The 19,754-nt window shown below is 37.8% G+C and overlaps 1 protein-coding gene across 1 annotated transcript; it reads left to right on the top strand.

The window, feature by feature from the left end:
• The first annotated feature begins 12,104 nt into the window (after nucleotides 1–12,104).
• LOC106178886 (uncharacterized) lies at nucleotides 12,105–14,432 on the top strand. Its single transcript, XM_013562247.2, has 2 exons — nucleotides 12,105–12,376; nucleotides 12,467–14,432. Exons 1-2 carry the CDS (start codon nucleotides 12,252–12,254, stop codon nucleotides 12,972–12,974), a joined length of 633 nt encoding a protein of 210 aa, XP_013417701.2. The 5' UTR covers nucleotides 12,105–12,251; the 3' UTR covers nucleotides 12,975–14,432.
• The last annotated feature ends 5,322 nt before the right edge of the window (nucleotides 14,433–19,754 follow it).

Below are 19,754 nucleotides of genomic sequence, written 5' to 3'. Positions count from 1 at the left end.
AAGTCCATTGGAGCGTATCCTGAAGACCTACAGGATAGGGTACTTGCTATACTATCTATGTACCATATTACTCACATTCCAGAATAATGACAATAACTGCTGTTTTGGAGGTAAAATGAAATTTATTAAATATCTATGTCTTGTTTACCATGTATATGTATTTATTTGGAACCATGAATCTCGTACTAAGAGTTGTTTGAATTTACTATGAAAAAGGTACCTAACGGGCCTGTAGCCAGCAATTTGAAAAAGGGGGCTCTTTTTCTGAAAAAAAAAATGGACCATTTAATTATCATGAAACCTTCGTGTACCTAGATGAAATTTTACCAGAGGTGACCTTTTCCCGACAAAAAGGGGATTCTTTTGAACCCCCCGAGACCCAGTAACTAAAGGTCTGTCCATTGCTGCTTTTTGTTAAAACACTTCACTTGCCAATGTCAGATAGGTAAAATCTGAGTGCATTTCAACGAAAATTAGAATATTTTGTTTTCTGTCCGATAGCTTGTACCAGACTAGAGAAGAAGGTAAAAAAGAGATGAGGTTGGAAGAAAAAGATCAGCTCCACCACAATCTCTGAAGCTTGTTCAAATGTAATTATCCTCCACAATGAGTGATCCCACAACATTTATTGCTTGATTTGGTCATATAATGGACCCCTTTAAAAGAAATTTAGCCACTAACATTTCTAAAAAGAGGGAGATATGAAAAGAGATTTTCTCAATTTCGAAACCATTCGTGTGAACAGATACCCTAGGTTCTAAATTTCGGTATTGCCAGCTCGTTCTTGATTTTATGTATTACCCTCATCAGTAATACCGTATTTGTAAAGCTCACACGTGGAAAAGTATAATGAGCAAGCTAGGCTCAGGGTAGTGGACAGAATGAAGTTAAAAGGATAACAACTGTTCATTTTGGCAAAAAAAAGATAAATAAATAAATAAAAAAATAAATAAAAAATAAATAAATAAAATAAATAATAATAATAAAAAAATAAATAAATTAGAAAAATTCCTGGGGTAAAGAACAATTTTCCCATACTTACCACAGGTAAATGAATCCATTTTTACGATCAAAGTTGGTCCCTGTTTTTTTTCTAAAAAGCATGTTTTTTGTTTTTTTAATGACTTCTTAAGAGATCATTACAGAGCATAGCCATCTATGGAGGTCATGTGATCTAATGACAAGTACAGATTTCAGAATAATTGCAAAGGCTGTCGTTTTTGTGGTAAAATAAAATTTATTATATTTCCATGAGATGTTTACAATGTATTTATTGTCAAATATAAATCTCATACAAAGAGTTGTTATCCCTTTAAGGGGAATTCCTTTCATTTCAAATTATGGAGGTAATTTTTTTATGTTAAATAAGGAAAACCATCTGCACATCCTCATCATCTTCCTCCTTTTTGGCTACTGCATGAGCAGGCTATTCAACCTTTAAAAAATCTTTCAGTGCTGTTTTGGGCTTTGTTTTCCTAATGGATGTTTATTGTAAGTACTTGACACTTAATTACCTATTCAGAACCTTATTTCATTAGAACGATTTTATTTCACAATCAGGTTAGGTTGCACTGTTTGCTGGACACGTGGGTTTTATTTGTGTTGTGTAAGAAACCGGTAGTGGTAATATGTATGCGTTGCTGTATTCTCCCTTGTTATGAACCTTAAACGCATAACCCCAGTTATGCAGCAGTTACGTTACCCGCATTACATTTTACAGAATGTATTATAATGCAGATCACGTAAAGAAATTATTTATACACAATGTCTCTTGCAAATATATGTCACACAAAATAATGTTATATAATCAAATGTGGTAATGTACGACTGCGATGAAGCATTGTGTTTAATTTCTACTGAGATTTTTGAAACATGGTTATAGTAGAATGATACTTCTGGGGAGTATAAACCTCATCCGTCCCTTAAAGGTTTTGAGGCATGTTGTCAGTGTGAAGTGGGTCAACTGCGCTGGAGCATTTACTGCGCTTGCGTGCAGGTGCCACCACAAAAATACAGGAAATACATGGAATGAAAATTGTTTCAGGATATAAAAGGGGTTTGAACTTGAATTTTGAAGTGTGTAACCCAGCATATTTTGGAGGAATTATCAATCAGTTCACAGTATTTCCGATGGCAGTCAGCTACCAGACTAGAAAACGAGATGAACAGGAGATGCGGCGTCGATTGGAAGAAGGGTTCAGCTCCTTGGATAACGCTGAAGCTTTAAACAAATGTGTAACCATTATCGACAATGTGTAGGTGTACTCCAATAATAAATCAATTCACCATTCGTCATTTGTTAATCTCTTTTCTTTAATCAAGTATTCCAACTCCTTAACTTTTCAGAGTTGAAGAAGGTAAGAAACGCGGCTTAACAGACTTTGATAACGTACGTGAAAACATCCTGAACCTATCAGAACTTTCTTCACCAGTCCGAATTATGGATTTTGGGGGAGGTACAGGAACTCCAATGTCAGCTATTTGTAAAAGGCTTAGAGACCTCAACAAGAATGCCATCGTCAGCGTGGAAGAACCTCATAAAGAGTCCCTGAAGAATTACAAGAAATGCATTGAGAAATTGGAGAATGCCACTTTAGATGTGGCCTACTCTGGACGATTCCAGGATTATATCGGGAAGTCTGTGGAAGAGCTGAGGTCCATTGGAGCGTATCCTGAAGAATTACAGGACAGGGTACTAGCTAAACATTCTATGTATCATCTTACACGCTGGTTGGATGATTGGAGTCCGTTGGAGCGTATCCTCATCAACTACAAGATAGGATGCTGTCCATACATTCTATGTACCATGTTTCAGATTGGTTGGATGATTCTTGTGATCCTCATGAAGACATCAAGCGAGCTGTCTTTGCCATGTATACCATCCTCAAGCCCGGGGGTGTTGGTTATAGAGTTAGATTTAGGGGAAAACGACTTCATTTGGAAAACCGCTCTGCGTTGTTTTGAGATTCTTTTTCCTAAAGAAGTCGTGAATCTCAGGAAGATAGAGGGGGCTGGGCGATCTTTGTTATATCAAGGAAAAATTGCAGATATCCTGGACAAATCATGCCCAACCTTTACGGCTTCTGTACAGCACCTTGAGGCGAGCTGTGGTTTTGTGCTACCATCTCTGGCAGAGGTCGGAGTCTATGTCTTCACCATGTACTTCACAGGATTTACAGGAGACACGCCCAAGTTTGACCATCGTCATATATCATTTTTCATCGACTTCGTCCAGAGAGAGGGCAGCAAGTACGGCCTTTCCCAAGAAGAGGACGGAATGTGGCGATCGACAAATACTACTAATTTGATCACTATAAAGAAAGTTAAAAATGTCTAGGCTTAAATTGTCATACTACCTTCTTTGGCAGAGGTCGTAGCCTATGTCTCAATTATCTACTGTGACGGTTGGCCAGGAGACTCCTTCAAGTTTGACCATCGTATGTTGTCATTTTGCATTGACTTCGTCACCAGTTAATAACATTATGGATGCATGTATATTTAGACCGTCAGGAGACTTATTTCATTATGTAGTAAGGGCCCTTACACATTAGACCCACAGGGGACTTGCAGGTGCAGCTTTCACACATTTTGATAGAACTTGCCAGTATTTGCTAATCGCAGTGGTGTCGGGAAGCTAATGCTATGGACTTATTTTGCGTTGAATCAAGGTCTCATGCTTGGATTGGAAACCTGACTTTGGGGCTGTTTACCCAGGGGCACAGATTATTTTTCACAAGATATTCACAGATAAAAGGTCGGTCATTTTACTATATCTGACTCTGTGCTGAAATCTCCAGGTTGATTACATGGCTGGTTATTGTCTGCATAACATCTCAAGCGCTGTCATTTAACAGACCCAGGGCAAGTCTCTTTGACAACAATTAAGATAGTTAATTGGTCTGATTTAAATCATTTTTTCTTTTGTGACAGATAAAAATAGCCCCTTCTGAATAGCTTGTTAATACATATTGGATATAACTGAGGAATCTCCTTTAATAGCTCCCTACAGAGCGGGCACAATGCTATCTACGCTAGTGCAGATTTTATTGCTTACAGCTGACCAAAATTTACAGGGTGGCTTTTGGTCATTTTCCCTATAATATCTGCCTCCCTGGTAGAGGGTAGGGGCTGTTAAAGTCCACTGTATGAAGGCTTAATATGAAAACAAATACAGTGAATAAGATAGCATTATCATGTTCAGTTGTCAGTATAGGGATCAACAACTTAAGTCCTTTGTATATATTCTATATATATACTATGCAGTTAATGACCAATTTATACCGTACCAGAAACTACTCGCAAAATCAAAAGCCATGATCCAGTTGTGGATTTCCAAGTTTCTAAAGCTATAATATCGGAAAATCTTTGTATTTTGCAATACAAGATATCGAATTTGAAGTAGAAAAAAGGTAAATAAATCTATTATGCATTTCTGTAGTAGTACATTATAATACAGTGCGGGATATAAATAGCCTACTGGACAGAAGTATGACTCTCTTGGTGAAGTATATACGTTTTGACAGCAGCCTTCTACTTTATACGCACTTTGACTCGAAGAAAGTATTAAGTAACCTGCTTTAAGAACAAGTGGTACGCTGCTTTTTAAAATTATCAGAGTTTGTCATTTGCACGGTTTTTGTATCCTCTACTTCTTTATTAACAACTTTATAAACTTCAAAACATCAAAAAATACTCAAAAAAACATTAAAAATATAATCAGGGCATTAATTTGCAACTGTGCTCTTTCACTCCTAATTTTGTAATAGAGTGCGGTCATAATAAAACTACCCAGTACGAACAGTTTCACTGGGAACTCACCCATAGTTGTTTACACCCTTTAGACAGTTTATTGGTATGCTAATGGCACCACAAGGAGTGTCATTACCTGCGTTTAGCGTTCAGAACATTACCTCTGTTACACATGACATATATTGTACAGATATTAGAATTACTTCCCATAAATAGTCATGGGCACCTTTACAGAGTAGACCTAGTAATTGTTTTGATTGTTGACTGTTCGGAGCTATCTTAGAAGGGCGTAATTCAGAATACTTGCACGACCATCTGCTGTCAATTTCGGGACAGTGTGACACCATCCCATGCTCGAGATACAGTGTGTAGTGGCTTTTTTTTGTGAAAATAAATAATGTCAACGTATTTTCACATTTTCATAAAGCCTTATTTTTATAAACAGATTTGTAGTAATGCTTAAATGAATCGATGAAATGGACAAGCTTACTTTTTTCAAGTATAAATCCCAGTTTACAGTTAAAACGAGCTTTAGACCTTTTTATAGTAAAGAAACAGTATCCCAGCAGGCATAGTGGCGTTGGATCAACGTTGAAAACAGGTTGATACGTTGAATTGCCGTTGATCTACCTAAATTCAACGTAAAATCAACGTTGATCCAGCCACGTCAAAACACCGTCATAATGTGACGTTGACTCAACGTTGTATTTTGGTCATTTACTCAACGTTGTTGTTTGGTCGTCGTGGTGCAAGACATGGATTGTAATTTAAAATATTAATTATTGAAAACGTGATACTTTGTTTATCAATACTGTAACTAACTTTATCAAAATGATAAAAAGAGTATTTTAAAGTTAAAGTGACATTTGTTTTGTGTCTTTAGTGAACTAGTGAATTTTCTTAACTTGTAATATAGAAATACATTCCAATAAACTTCCATGCAAGGTCAGCTAACACAAGGATGAATAAGTCGCTGTAAGTGTGTTTGAGTGAAGTTAACAAAGTTGACAGTTCTTGGTACCCTGTTATAGATAGGCAGGTTGAGGTGACTGTATATATATATATATATATATATATATATATATATATATATATATATATATATATATAAACCTTGGAAATTTTAACTTAAAGGCCATACATATGTACCCCACATATATTTAGCCACCAAAATGTCCTACTGCTAAATACATCTAGGCTAAAGGAGTGTACCATGCTTAGGTGCTAAATGCGTTAAAAAAATCAGACAAAGCAAGCACTTGGATGTTTTTACAGTGTTCATTATAATTGTGTACCTGTGTTTTGTACCAAATATAAAAAATTCAGGACATTTTAATGTCTTTTCATGCAAGAATGTTGTCTAACAACTGGGGTTGATACAATGTTGTTATCTGACGTTGATCCAACTTTCAAATCCAATGTTTATCTAACGTCTTATAAACATTATGGTTCAACGTTGTTTCAACGTTAAAACAACATAATTTGCCCGCTGGGTTTATTTATGGAATGGAAGAAAAAAAGCACATAAGAACACGTAAAGGTATATAACTGGCTAATTTTGTGTTATGGAAGTCCTTTCGGGTCATTTTATTACAAATTGAGGCGCCGAATCCTTTCTAGGGTAGGGTGCTTTGAGGGACATGGAGGATAAAACATAATATAAATGCTTCGCTGTATAAATTACAATGCAGATCACGTACCATTAAATGTTTGAGGCACGTAATCCATGTAAATGTTTATTAAACAAAGTAGAATGATGGAACAAACGGCCACGGTGAGAGATTTATAGGCATTCAAAATTGGCCCGGGTGACCTCAGAAAAGTCTTTTTAAGCGGCCATCTGATATTGCTTTTTTGCTAAAGCACTTCACTTGTCGGACTCAGCTTGTATTCACTGGCAGAAAATTCCAAACTTCGTCTTGAAAATTTCAAAACATCTTTTGAAATTTTGTAAGACGAATCATTTCCGATGGCAGGCAGCTACCAGAGAAAAGAACGATATGAACAGGAGATGCGACGTAAATTGGAAGGAGATTTCAGCTCCTTAACTGTCTCTGAGGCTTATCGCAGATGTTTAAATATCCTTGAGAAAGGGTGAGTCCACATGATAACATCAGTTCATCTACAATATAGCGTTGATAATTAAATCAATTCACCTATTAATATAACAGTCCATTCACTTATAAAATTATTTTCTTTGGTTATCATTTTATCTTTTTTTTATTAAACTAGCCATTCAACTTATTAATCCTCATTCATTTCAGAGTGGAAGAGGGCATGAAAAGGGGTTCCCAACTTTGAAACTATTCGTATGAACAGGATGAATTTAAAAGAACTTTCTCCACCAGTCCGAATTATGGATTTTGGGGGAGGAACAGGAACCCCCTTGTCAGCCATATGTGAAAAGCTTCACGCTCTCAACAAAGATGCCATCGTCAGCGTGGAAGAACCTCATAAAGAGTCCTTGCAGAAATACAAGAAATGCATTGAGGACTTGGATAATGCTACTCTGAATGTGGCCTACTCTGGACGGTTCCAGGATTACTTCGGGAAGTCTGTGGAAGAGCTGAGGTCCATTGGAGCGTATCCTGAAGAATTACAGGACAGGGTACTAGCTAAACATTCTATGTATCATCTTACACGCTGGTTGGATGATTCCTGTGATCCTCATGGAGACATCAAGCGAGCTGTCATTGCCATGTATTCCATCCTCAAGCCCGGGGGTATGTTGGTTATAGAGTTAGATGGTGGGAAAAACGACTTCATTTGGAAAACCTCTCTGCGTTGTTGTGAGATTCTGTGTCCTGAAAAATTCGCCAATTTTAGGAGGGTAGGGGAAGCCAGGCGTTCTTTGCTATTTCAAGGCGGGATTGTAAATATTTTGAACGAAGCATTCCCAATGGTGAATGCTTTAATAACGCACGACGAGATCCCCAAAGGTTTTGTTCTATCGTCATTGGCAGAGGTCGGAGCCTATGTCTCAATTATCTTCTGTGACGGTTGGTCAGGAGACTCTTCCAAGTTTGATCATCGTATGTTGTCATTTTGTATGGACTTCATCCAGGGAGAGGGCAGCAAGTATGGCCTTTCCCAAGAAGAAGATGGAATGTGGCGATCGTCAAATATGACTCATTTTATCACTATTAAGAAAGCTCAACAGATGTAGGACTTCCTTTACCTTGACAAATATAACCTTTAGAAAACATGAATGTAATTATATGACGGTAAAGTGAGGACAACAGTGTATCAGTGCAATTTGCTTTTCACTTTTCATGTAACCGGCCTTCAAAGCATGTAAACCGCTTCGAGATTTAACTCTGTCTATAAGATATTAGTCACCAACATATCCCGTAGGTTTTTCATATGTAGCCGAGAATGATAACAAACAGCTCAGGTTCTTTATTACCTTATAAGCACATACAAGAGCGACTGATGGATATTTATTTATTACTGTATAAGCACATACAAGAGCGACTGATGAATATTTAAGAAAAGTCTTTAGAATAACACGTTAAAGAAGTGGCTCGGAGAATTTGTTTTCCGCCCGCGTTGCCTACGTGATACGATAAACGGAAAATAGATGACATATTATCACCCAGTTACACACGCCACCAATTATATAATAAATGAAGTATGTATACTGCTATGCTGTTTTGATTATCCATAGATGTTAACATTAAACAATCATGTAACCCATTGTATTTATAACATTATGTCTGTTTGTAAGGAGACTTACTTGCTAATGCATGTAGTAAAGGCCAAGTGTGGCCCTTACATAGTAGACCTACAGGGAACATGCAGGTGCAGCTTTCGTACATTTTAATAGAATTTGTCAGTATTTGCCTATTGCAGTGGTGTCGGGAAGCCGATGCTATGGACTTATTTTGAGTTGAATCAAGGACTCATGCTCGGGTTGGAAACCTGACGTTTGGGCCACAGATTGATTTTTCACAAGATATTCACAGATATGCTTTAGGATAAATAGACGGTCATTTTACCATCTCTGATCCTGTGTTGAAATCTCCAGGTTGATTATATGGCTGGTAATGGTTTGTATAACTTCTCAGGCACTGTCTTTTAACAGACTCAGGCTAAGTCCCTTTGACAGTTAAGTGCTCTGATCTAAACCGCTTGCTCTTTTGTGACGGATACAAATGGCCCCTTCTGAATAGCTTGTTAGTCCATATTGAAGTTAACTGAGGAATCTCCTGTAGTTGCTCCCTACAGAGCGGACACAATGCCATCTGCGCGAGTACATATTTAATTGTTTTCATCTGGCCACAAATTACACGGTGGCTTTTGGTCATTTTCCCTATAATATCTGCCACCTTGGTAGAGGGTAGGGGCTGTTAAGGCCCACTGTATGAAGGCCTTATATGAAAACAAATAGCATTATCATGTTTAGTTGATAATATATACCTTTGTATATATTCTGTATGCACTAAACAATTAATGACCAATTTATATTATACCTGAAACTACTCGCTAAAGCAAACGCTAGGAGTACGTTTATAATATAACTACCCAGTAAGACAGTTTCACTGTGCACGCAACCTTATTTTTTACACTCTTTAGTCAGTTGTTTTGTATGCTACTGGCATCACAAGAAGTGTCATTCTCTGCGTTCACCGTTCAGAACGTTACATCTGTTACATAATTACTTTGCAGATCATGCACTATAGGACATGATACTAATACACAGCTACATATATACGCTTGAAGGAACAAACGGTTGTTACGATCACGCCACAGCTTTAGATGGGTGTCCTTGCAGTTGTTTAATTAATTCGACATTAACCGAAGAAATTGGAGAAAGTGTCTGATTCTGGATTTATGCATATTATAGTAGAGTTATTGGACAGAACATACTGCAGAATATTCCAATGGCAGTCAGCATTCAGACAGGGAAACGAGATGAACAGAAGATGCGGCGTAGACTGGAAGAAGAGTTCAGCTCCATGGCTAATGCTGAAGCTTATAACAAATGTGTAACTATTATCAGCAATGGGTAGGTGTTCCCCAATAATAAATCAATTAATTATGAGTCATTTGTAACTCTTTTTTCATTTCTTAAGGATTTTACGTCCTTAACTTTCAGAGAGGATTAACGTACTTTGATACCATTCGTGAGAACATCCTGAACCTATCAGAACTGCCTTCAACAATCCGAATTATGGATTTTGGGGGAGGTACAGGAACCCCCGTGTCAGTCATTTGTAAAAGACTCCAAGCCCTTAACAAGGTTGCCGTCGTTAGCGTGGAAGAACCCAGTGAAGAGTCTCTGCAGAAGTACAAGGAATGCGTTGAGAACATGGAAAATGTTAAGCTGGATGTGGCTTACTCTGGAAGGTTCCAAGATTACCTTGGGGAGTCTGTGGAAGAGCTGAAGTCCATTGGAGCGTATCCTCAAGAACTTCAGGACATTGTGCTTGCCATACATTCTATCTATCATCTCACAAATTGGTTTGATCATTCCTCTGATCCGTATGAAGACATCAGGCGAGCTGTCTTTGCCATGTATTCCATCCTCAAGCCCGGGGGAATAATAATAATAGAGTTGGATAATGGAGACAACTATTTCATTTGGAACACATCTGTGCACTGTTTGAAGATTTGCTTTCCTAATGAAGCCGACAACTTAGCGAAGGCAGTGGAGGCTAGAAGTACTTTGCTACTTCGAGGGGAGATTGCCAATATTCTGAACAAATCATTTCCAACCTTTACAGCTTTGATAAGACACGAGGAGGCGAGACGTGATTTTGTGCTACCATCGCTGGCAGAGGTCGGAGGCATGGTCCTAATAACCTATTTCCACGGTTGGGCAGATGACACTTCCAAATTTGACCCTAGTGTGTTGTCATTTTGCATGGACTTCGTCCAGAGAGAGGGCAGCAACTATGGCCTTTCCCAAGAAGAAGACGGAATGTGGAGGATGTCAAATGTCACAGACTTAATCACTATTAAGAAAGTCAAAGCTGATTATGACTATTCTAATCTTTAAAGAAAGAACTGTGAAAGTAACAAAGTGTAGGGTTATTTTTATTCTTACACATTACATCGAGCATTGGTACTTGACACACTAGAAACATATTTAGTTTTATCCTGTTGTGCTTAAGCCTACTATGTTTTGTGTAATTTTTATCCATGCAAATCATAACTTAAAGGGTGTCAAATGCTCAAAATTATTTTCATTTTTAAATGCATGATAGCATTATCATGATACCGACCTTTTTATATATTTCACATTGTTCAGAGTTTGTATAAGGTGTAAAACGTGGTAATATAATGTGAAATAATAAAGTACACGTGTTCTGGGGGATAAGGGCAGATGCGGTGTTCATTGATAAGAGTTACCATACGACTTTTTATGCACTTTATAGTGGCATTAGAACAGTAAGATTTATGACTTACAAACCAGACTGGCATCATTACTTTACACGAATAAAATGTTTCTATATCTTAAGACTCCTTTATGTGACATATCTCTTGGTTTTGTTATATTCGAGGTTACTTTTTAGTTCACAATTGAAGTTGGTCATCCAATATGTGTAACCAGACCTCCACCAAGCTACAGATAAACTGACACTGGTCTTAGGAACCGAATGGTATTCAATTAGGGTGGACCTCAGAGAATCTGGTGTGGCAAACTGGTAGTATTAGGAATGGAAATCGAAACAAAAGACTGTACTAAGAACTTTTAGAGAATGTTAAGTTTATGTAAACAGATTTTGTAGGAAACCTTAAATGAATCGCTAAAAACGGGCAATCCTAGTTCACAATAAAAAAGAGCAATAGACCTGAAGTTATGTAGTAAAAATTGATTTTTTTATAACAGGGAAGAAAAGAAACACACAAGAACAGTAAAAGCTTAGAACTGGTGAATTTTGTGTCATGGAATTCCTTTTGGGTCATTTTATTGTAAATTAAGACGTCATGGCCGGCAATGAAGTTATAAACAGATACATGTATGTCCAGCTCAAGCAATGTAAATACTTCACTTTTAAAATTACAATGCGACACTTATAACAACACCGATGGCTTTGACAACCATATGGAGCAACAGTGTTTAAATTAAACCTTAGCTGCCCGTATAGTTTCTTTATAGTTTTATTTATATCTTTTGTTTGAACTTTTCAGTCGGTTTTTTCTGAACAGTGCGCTACCTGTATCACTAAGATACACCATTCTCTGTCTTTTACATTCAATACATAAGATGTAACCTATTAGTTTGCAGGTAATGCACTCAGTTACGTCAAGTGGAAACATTTGTATCTTTGATGAGCAAAAAGTACCTTAATTAGTACTTCTATGGACCATATTGGAGTGAAGATTCAATTGCAGTTAGGTAAAGACAGCACACGAGCAGACAGAGATAGGAAAGGGGGTTGTTTTCAAGCGGGCGTCCTAATATAAACATCCCAGTTGTTGATTTTATCTTAGAGAGCTTCAACTAGAATTTTGACTCAGAGCAGATTTGTGAGACAGAATTCAAAGCATTTTAGATGGCGGCCAGCCAACAAACAAGAGAACAAGATGAAGAGGAAATGCGACGTAGATTAGAAAAAGAGTTCAGCTCCTTAACAGTCTCCCAAGCTTATTTCAAATGTTTAACCATCCTTCGCAATGGGTAAGATCACCCTTTTTTATATACCTTACCTGTTTGTTTTGGTCACATTAATTTTCATGTAATTACAAATTAACTCCTTTAACTTTTCAGAAAAGAAGAAAGCAGAAAAAGAGGTTCACTCAACCTCGAAACCTTTCGTGTAAAAACCCTGAACCTACCAGAACTTCCCTCACCGGTCCGCATTATGGATTTTGGGGGAGGTACTGGAATTCCAATGTCATTCATATGTAAAACACTCCAAGCCCTGAAGAAATATGCCATCGTCAGCGTGGAAGAACCTCATGAAGAGTCGTTGCAGAAGTACAAGAAATGCATCGAGAACTTGGAGAATGCTACTCTGGATGTGGCCTACTCTGGACGGTTCCAGGATTACTTTGGGAAGTCCGTGGAAGAGCTGAGGTCCATTGGAGCGTATCCTGAAGAATTACAGGACAGGGTACTAGCTATACATTCTATGTATCATCTTACACGCTGGTTGGATGATTCCTGTGATCCTCATGAAGACATCAAACGAGCTGTCATTGCCATGTATACCGTCCTCAAGCCCGGGGGTATGTTGGTTATAGAGTTAGATGGTGGGGAAAATGACTTCATTTGAACCACCTCTCTGCCTTGTTTTGAGATTCTTTTTCCTAAACAAGTCGTTAATTTAAAAAAGATAGTGGAGGCGAGGCGTTCATTGTTATATCAAGGGGAAATTGCAGATATTCTGAACGATTCATTCCCAGCCTTTAAAGCGTCGTTAAGTCACGAAGAGAAGAGCTATGATTTAGTGATTCCTTCACTAGCAGAGGTAGGGGTTGCACCCTCCATTGTCTGTTTAGACGGTCAGACAGGAGATACGTCCAAGTTTGACCGTCGTGTGGTGTTATTTTGCATGAACTTCGTCCAAAGAGAGGGCAGCAAGTATGGCCTTTCCCAGAAAGAGGATGGAATGTGGCGGTTGTCAAATGCTACACACTTTATTACTATAAAGAAAGTAAAAAAGGTTTGAACCACTTTTGCCAACTTCCTGACTTCCCTAGACGTATTCAGAGTTTTTCAAGCTTTACGACTTCGGCAAAGCAAATGGAGGCCAATGTGTACTGTGGTTTTCTGCTCTCATCCCTGGCAGAGGTCGTAGCCTATGTCGTCACTATGTACTGTGAAGGAATTTCGGGAGACACGTTCAAGTGTGACCGTAATATGTCATTTTGCATGGAATACGGCCAGAGATTGGACGACAATTATGGGAAGTTCGTGGGCATATAAAAATCCAGCTTCAGAATAATCTTAATCAGCTAGTCCTGAGAACTCCCTGAAGAAGATCTAAAATCGTAGAATCGTGTATGGTTTGGTTGTTATCGTTTACCTTCTGTAGGCATCGCCTTCGTTGTACTTACTTTGTTGACTGTTTGGGGCCATGCTTGACGAACTTCATAATACCATATTCTGCTGTCAATTTCGGGACAGCGTGACAGCACCCCATACTTGGGATAGATTGTGTAATGGCTTATTGTGAAAATAAATAATATATAAGTATTTTACATATTGATTTTTAAATAACACTTTTTGACATATCGGTTTTGAAGTTTTGGGCTAAAAAGACTCGATAACATCGCACAAACTTGGAATTTCTCTTTGGGACATTTTATTAAAATTTGAGACTTCAAATCTTGGCAAAATAAGGTTGCTTTATCCTCATTGAAATTCAAAACATACACAAGTGTCGAGCTCAAGTACAATTTATGCATCTCTAAATACAATTTAGGTAGGTTCCCTAGAGGTCATGTACTTGTGTTTACGCGCACCCCTAAATACGTCACTTAACAAATTACAGTGCAGGTCGCGTGACTTATAACTTTGGAAATATACATTTGATGGGCCTTTGTGTTTTCATAAATCACAAAATTATATATGCTCAATGTTGACGGGGTTGACCTTAGAGGGAAAACAACTGTACGTTTTGGGGCGAAAACGGATTTTCTTTGGGTAAACAACGATTCCCTCATTCTAACCAACAGATAATAAATCTTTCCGTCAAGGTGAATCCGTGTTTTTTTTTTTTTTTTTTTTTTTTGTTCTGCAAAGTTTGGTTTAAGTATATCAGAGTTATAGCCATCTATAAAAGTCCACGTGGTCTGATGGCAAGCAATAATTCCGGAATAATGGCAATAACCGCTATTTTGGAGGTAAGCTTTTTCACAGACTTCCCGAAGTAGTCCTGGAACCGTCTACAGTAGGCTACATCCAGAGTAACATTATCCAATTTATTATATATCTATGTATGCGTTGTTTACCGTGTATATGTATTTATTTTGAAGCACAAATCTCGTACTAAGAGTTGTTAAGAATGTACCTAAAAAGAAGTACCTAAGAGGCCAGTAGCCAGAAATTTCAAGAGAGATCCTTTTTCTTAAAAAAAGGGACCTTTCTTCATGAAACCTTCGTGAACCTAGATAAAATTTTACCCAGAGGGGTCCTTTTCCCGGCAAAAGGGGATTCTTTCGAACACCCCGAGCCCCACTGCCTACAGGCCTGTCTGATGCTGCTTTTTGTTTAAACACTTCAATCGCCCATTTCAGATAGGTAATAACTGAGTGCATTTCAACAAAAGTTAGAATATTTTGTTTTCTGTCCGATATATTGTACCATAATAAAGAAGGTAAAAAAAAAAGATGAGACAAAGATTACAAGAAAAGTTCCGCTCCTCCACAATCTATCAAGCTTGTGTCAAATGTATAACTATCCTTTGCAATGGATATGGGCCCACAACGTTTATTGCTTAATTTGGTCATATAATGGACCCTTTTTAAAGAAATGTACCTAGCCACCAACATTTCTAAAAAGAGGGAGATATGAAAAGAGATTCTATCAATTTTGAAAACATTCGTGTGATCAGATACATTAGGTTCTAGATTTCATGTATAACCCACGTAACTGTAAAGCTAACACATGGAAAATTATAATGAACAAGCTAGGCTCAGGATAGCGAACATATTGAATTAATGGGAACATATGATGCTTATACTGTTTGTTGGACATGAGGGTTTTATTTGTTTTGTGAAATAAACCGGTAGTGGTAATTTGTATGCGTTATTGTATTCTCCCTTGTTATGAATCTTAAAACTCATAACCCTCATTATACTGTATGTTACATTACCCGCATTACATGATACAAAATGTATTATAATTAAGTACTTAATCACTATATTAAATACTTTAGAACTGAATGGACAACCAGCTTTCCAAATAAATATTTGTTTACAACTATAATGTCTGACGAGAACGAAGAGAGTATTTTCTCACTCACTAAATTTTTGTTGAACGCCTTTGCACAAAGAAGTGATATTATAGATATCAATGATAACCGTCCAGATATGTAAATGAAATACTTGTATATGTATGGTGTATTCATAATTTATTTCTGTATGTAAACCTTGATTGTATATGTCTTCTGTGTTTGTACATGTTGTAATATATTGTTGGTCAGAGGCCTTAAACTACAAAGAATAAATCATCATCATCATAATGAGATCACGTGAAGAAGTAAAGGTACATTTAATGAGACAGGGTCTCTTGCATATAAATGCCACACAAGACAATTTTATATACTCAAGTATTGGTTAACTAAACCACGGGCATCTGGTGTTGCTTTAATTCTTTAGTTTCCTCAAGATTTTCAAATTATTTTGCTAAGCTGGTTTTTGAGGTGTTATCGTACAGGTTATATATCATTTTCTATGGCAGCCAGATACCAGGCGAGAGAGCTAGGAGAAAAGGAGGTGCGGCGTTATTTGGAGGAAGAGTTCAGAACCTTGACAGTCTCTGAAGCTTATCACAAATGTTTAGTTATCATCGACAAAGGGTGAGTCTGCATGATTAATTAGTCAATGCATGTAATCTAGCAGTCCTTTGACTCTTAATTCCGTTTTCCATGTAGATAGATTTTTATCCCGCTAGTATTTCATTTGAACGACCATTTTTTCCAGAGTAGAAGAAAGCAAGAAAAGAGATTCATGCAACATCGACCTCGTTCGAGTGAACAGTCTAAAACTTACAGAACTTTCTTCACCTGTCCGAATTATGGATTTTGGGGGAGGTACAGGAACACCCATGTCAGCCATTTGTAAAATACTCCAAGCCCTGAACAAAGATGTCATCGTCAGCGTGGAAGAACCTCATGAAGAGTCCTTAGAAAAGTACAAGAAATGCATTGAGAACTTGGAGAATGCTACTCTGGATGTGGCCTACTCTGGACGGTTCCAGGATTACTTCGGGAAATCTGTGGAAGAGCTGAAATCCATTGGAGCGTTTCCTGAAGAACAACAGGACAGAGTGCTTGCCATACATTCTATGTACCATATTACACGTTGGTTGGATGATTTCTGTGATCCTCATGGAGACATCAGGCAAGCTGTCTTTGCCATGTATTCCATTCTCAAACCCGGGGGTATGTTGGTTATAGAGTTAGAGGGTGGGGAAAACGACTTCATTTGGAACACCTCTCTGCGTTGTTTTGAGATTATTTTTCCTAAGAAAGTCGTTAACCTAAAGAAGATAGCGGGGGCTAGGCGTTCTTTGTTATATCAAGGAAAAATTGCAGAAATCCTGAACGAGTCTTTTCCAACCTTTACGGCTTCTATACAGCACATGGAGGCAAGCTGTGGATTTCTGCTACCATCCATGGCAGAGGTCGGAGCCTATGTCTTCACCATGTTCTGTGATGGATGGACAGGAGCCACGTCCAAGTTTGATCTTCGTCATTTATCATTTTGCATAGACTTCGTCCAGAGAGAGGGCAGCAAGTACGGTCTTTCCCAAGAAGAGGACGGAATGTGGCGATCGACAAATACTAATCATTTGATCACTATTAAGAAAGTTAAAAATGGCTAGGAGTAAATTGTTATCATAACTTAATCCCAGAAGAATGGTACACTTCAAAATGGAATAACCAAGGTGTGATTTTTTTCTGATCTGGCCAAAAGTTACAAGGGTGTCTTTTGGTCATTTTCCCTATAATATCTGCCACCTTGGTATAGGGTAGGGACTGTTAAGGTCCACTGTATGAAGGTCTTATGTGAAAACAAATACATTGATCAAGATAGCATTATTATGTTCAGTTTATAGTGTTGGGATCAACAACCTAACACCTTTGTATATATATTCTATATATACTATACAATTAATGACCAATTTATACCGTACCTGTGAACGCACTCGTGGTAGACAGTTGTTTTGTATGATACTGGCATCACAAGAAATGTCATTCACTGCGTTTACCGTTCATAACATTACATCTGTTACACACCACATACATTTGAAAGATATTGGAATTACTTCCAACAAATAGTCGTGGGCACCTTTTCAGAGAAGACAGTAATTGCTTTGATTGTTGACTGTTCGGGGCCATCTAAGGGCATAATTCAAAATACTCGTACGACCATCTGCTGTGCTGTCTATTTCGGGACAGTGTGACACCACCCATGCTCAGGATACAGTGTGTAATTACTTTTTTTGTGAAAATAAATACTGTTGATGTATTTTTCATATTTTCATTACGCCTTATTTTTACACGTAGTAAAGCTTAAATGAATCGATAAAAATGGACAAGTTTACTTTTTTCAAATGTAAATCCCAGTTTACAGTTAAAACGAGCTTTAGACCTTTTTATAGTAAAGGAACTGTATATTTATGGAAAGTTAGAAAAAAAGCACATAAGAGCACGTAATAGATTAGAACTGGCTAATTTTGTGTTATGGAATTCCTTTCAGGTCATTTTATTATACATTGAGACGTCAAATCCTTTCTAGGGTAGGGTGCTTTGAAGGACATTGAGGTTAAAACATTTAATACATATAATATAAATGCTTCACTGTATAAATTAAAATGCAGATCACGTACCATTAAACTTTTGAGGCACGTAATCCAAATAAATGTGTATAAAACAAAGTAGAATGATGGGACAAACGGCCACGATGAGAGATTTATAGGCATTCAAAATTGACCCGGGTGACCTCAGAAAAGTCTTTTATAATCAGTCATCTAATATTGCTCTTTTGCTAAAGCACTTCACTTGTCGGACTCAGCTAGTATTCGCTGACAGAATTTCAACAAAAATTCCGAACTTCGTCTTGAGACATCTTTTTGAAAATTTATAAGACAAATCATTTCCGATGGCAGGCAGCTACCAGAGAAAAGAACGACATGAACAGGAGATGCGGCGTAAATTGGAAGGAGATCTCCTTAGCTTAACTGTCTCTGAGGCTTATCACAGGTGTTTAATTATCCTTTAGAAAGGGTGACTCCACATCACTTCATCTACATTATAGCATTAATAATTAAATCAATTCACCTATTAATCTTACAGTCCATTTACTTATAAAATCCTTATTTTCTTTGGTTATCATTTTACCTTTTTTTTTATTAAACAAGCCATTCAACTTGTTAATCCTCTAACATTTCAGAGTGGAAGAGGGCATGAAAAGAGGTTCCCCCAACCTTGAAACTATTCTTATGAACAGGATGAATTTAACAGAACTTTTCTTCACCAGTCCGTATTATGGATTTTGGGGGGGGGGGGGGTACAGGAACCCCCATGTCAGCCATATGTGAAAAGCTTCACGCTCTCAACAAAAATGTCATCATCAGCGTGGAAGAACCTCATGAAGAGTCCTTGCAGAAATACAAGAAATGCATTGAGAACTTGGATAATGCTACTCTGGATGTGGCCTACTGTGGACGGTTCCAGGACTACATGTACTTCGGGAAGTCTGTGAAAGAGCTGAAGTCCATTGGGACGTACCCTGAAGAACTACAAGATATGGTACTTGCCATACATTGTATGTACCATACTACACGTTGGTGGGATGATTCCTATGATCCTCATGAAGACATCAAACGAGCTTTCGCTGCCATGTATACCATCCTCAAGCCTGGGGATATGTTGGTTAGAGAGTTAGATGGTGGGGAAAACGACTTCATTTGGGCCACCTCTCTGCGTTGTTTTGAGATTCTTTTTCCTAAACAAGTCGTTAATCTAAAAAAGATAGTGGAGGCGATATTGTGAACGAGTCAGTCCCAGCCTTTAAAGCTGCGTTATGTCACGAGGAGAAGGAGTATGATTTAGTGATTCCTTCACTAGCAGAGGTAGGGGTTGCAGCCTCCATTATCTATTTAGACGGTCGGACAGGAGACACGTCCAAGTCTGACCGTCGTGTGGTGTCATTTTGCATGAACTTCGTCTAGAGAGAAGATAGCAATTATGGCCTTTCACAAGAAGAGGACAGAATGTGGCGGTTGTCATATGTTACACACTTTATTACTATAAAGAAAGTAAAAAAGGTTTAAGCCTCTTTTGTCAACTTCCTGACTACCCTAGACGTATTCAGAGTTTTTC

This window comes from Lingula anatina, chromosome 6 (genome assembly GCF_051362555.1).
Source record: "Lingula anatina isolate TDL-2025a chromosome 6, LinAna3.0, whole genome shotgun sequence".
Lineage (NCBI taxonomy): Eukaryota > Metazoa > Brachiopoda > Lingulata > Lingulida > Lingulidae > Lingula > Lingula anatina.
Note: the sequence above shows the minus strand (reverse complement) of the source record. Positions and strands in the feature narration are given on the sequence as shown.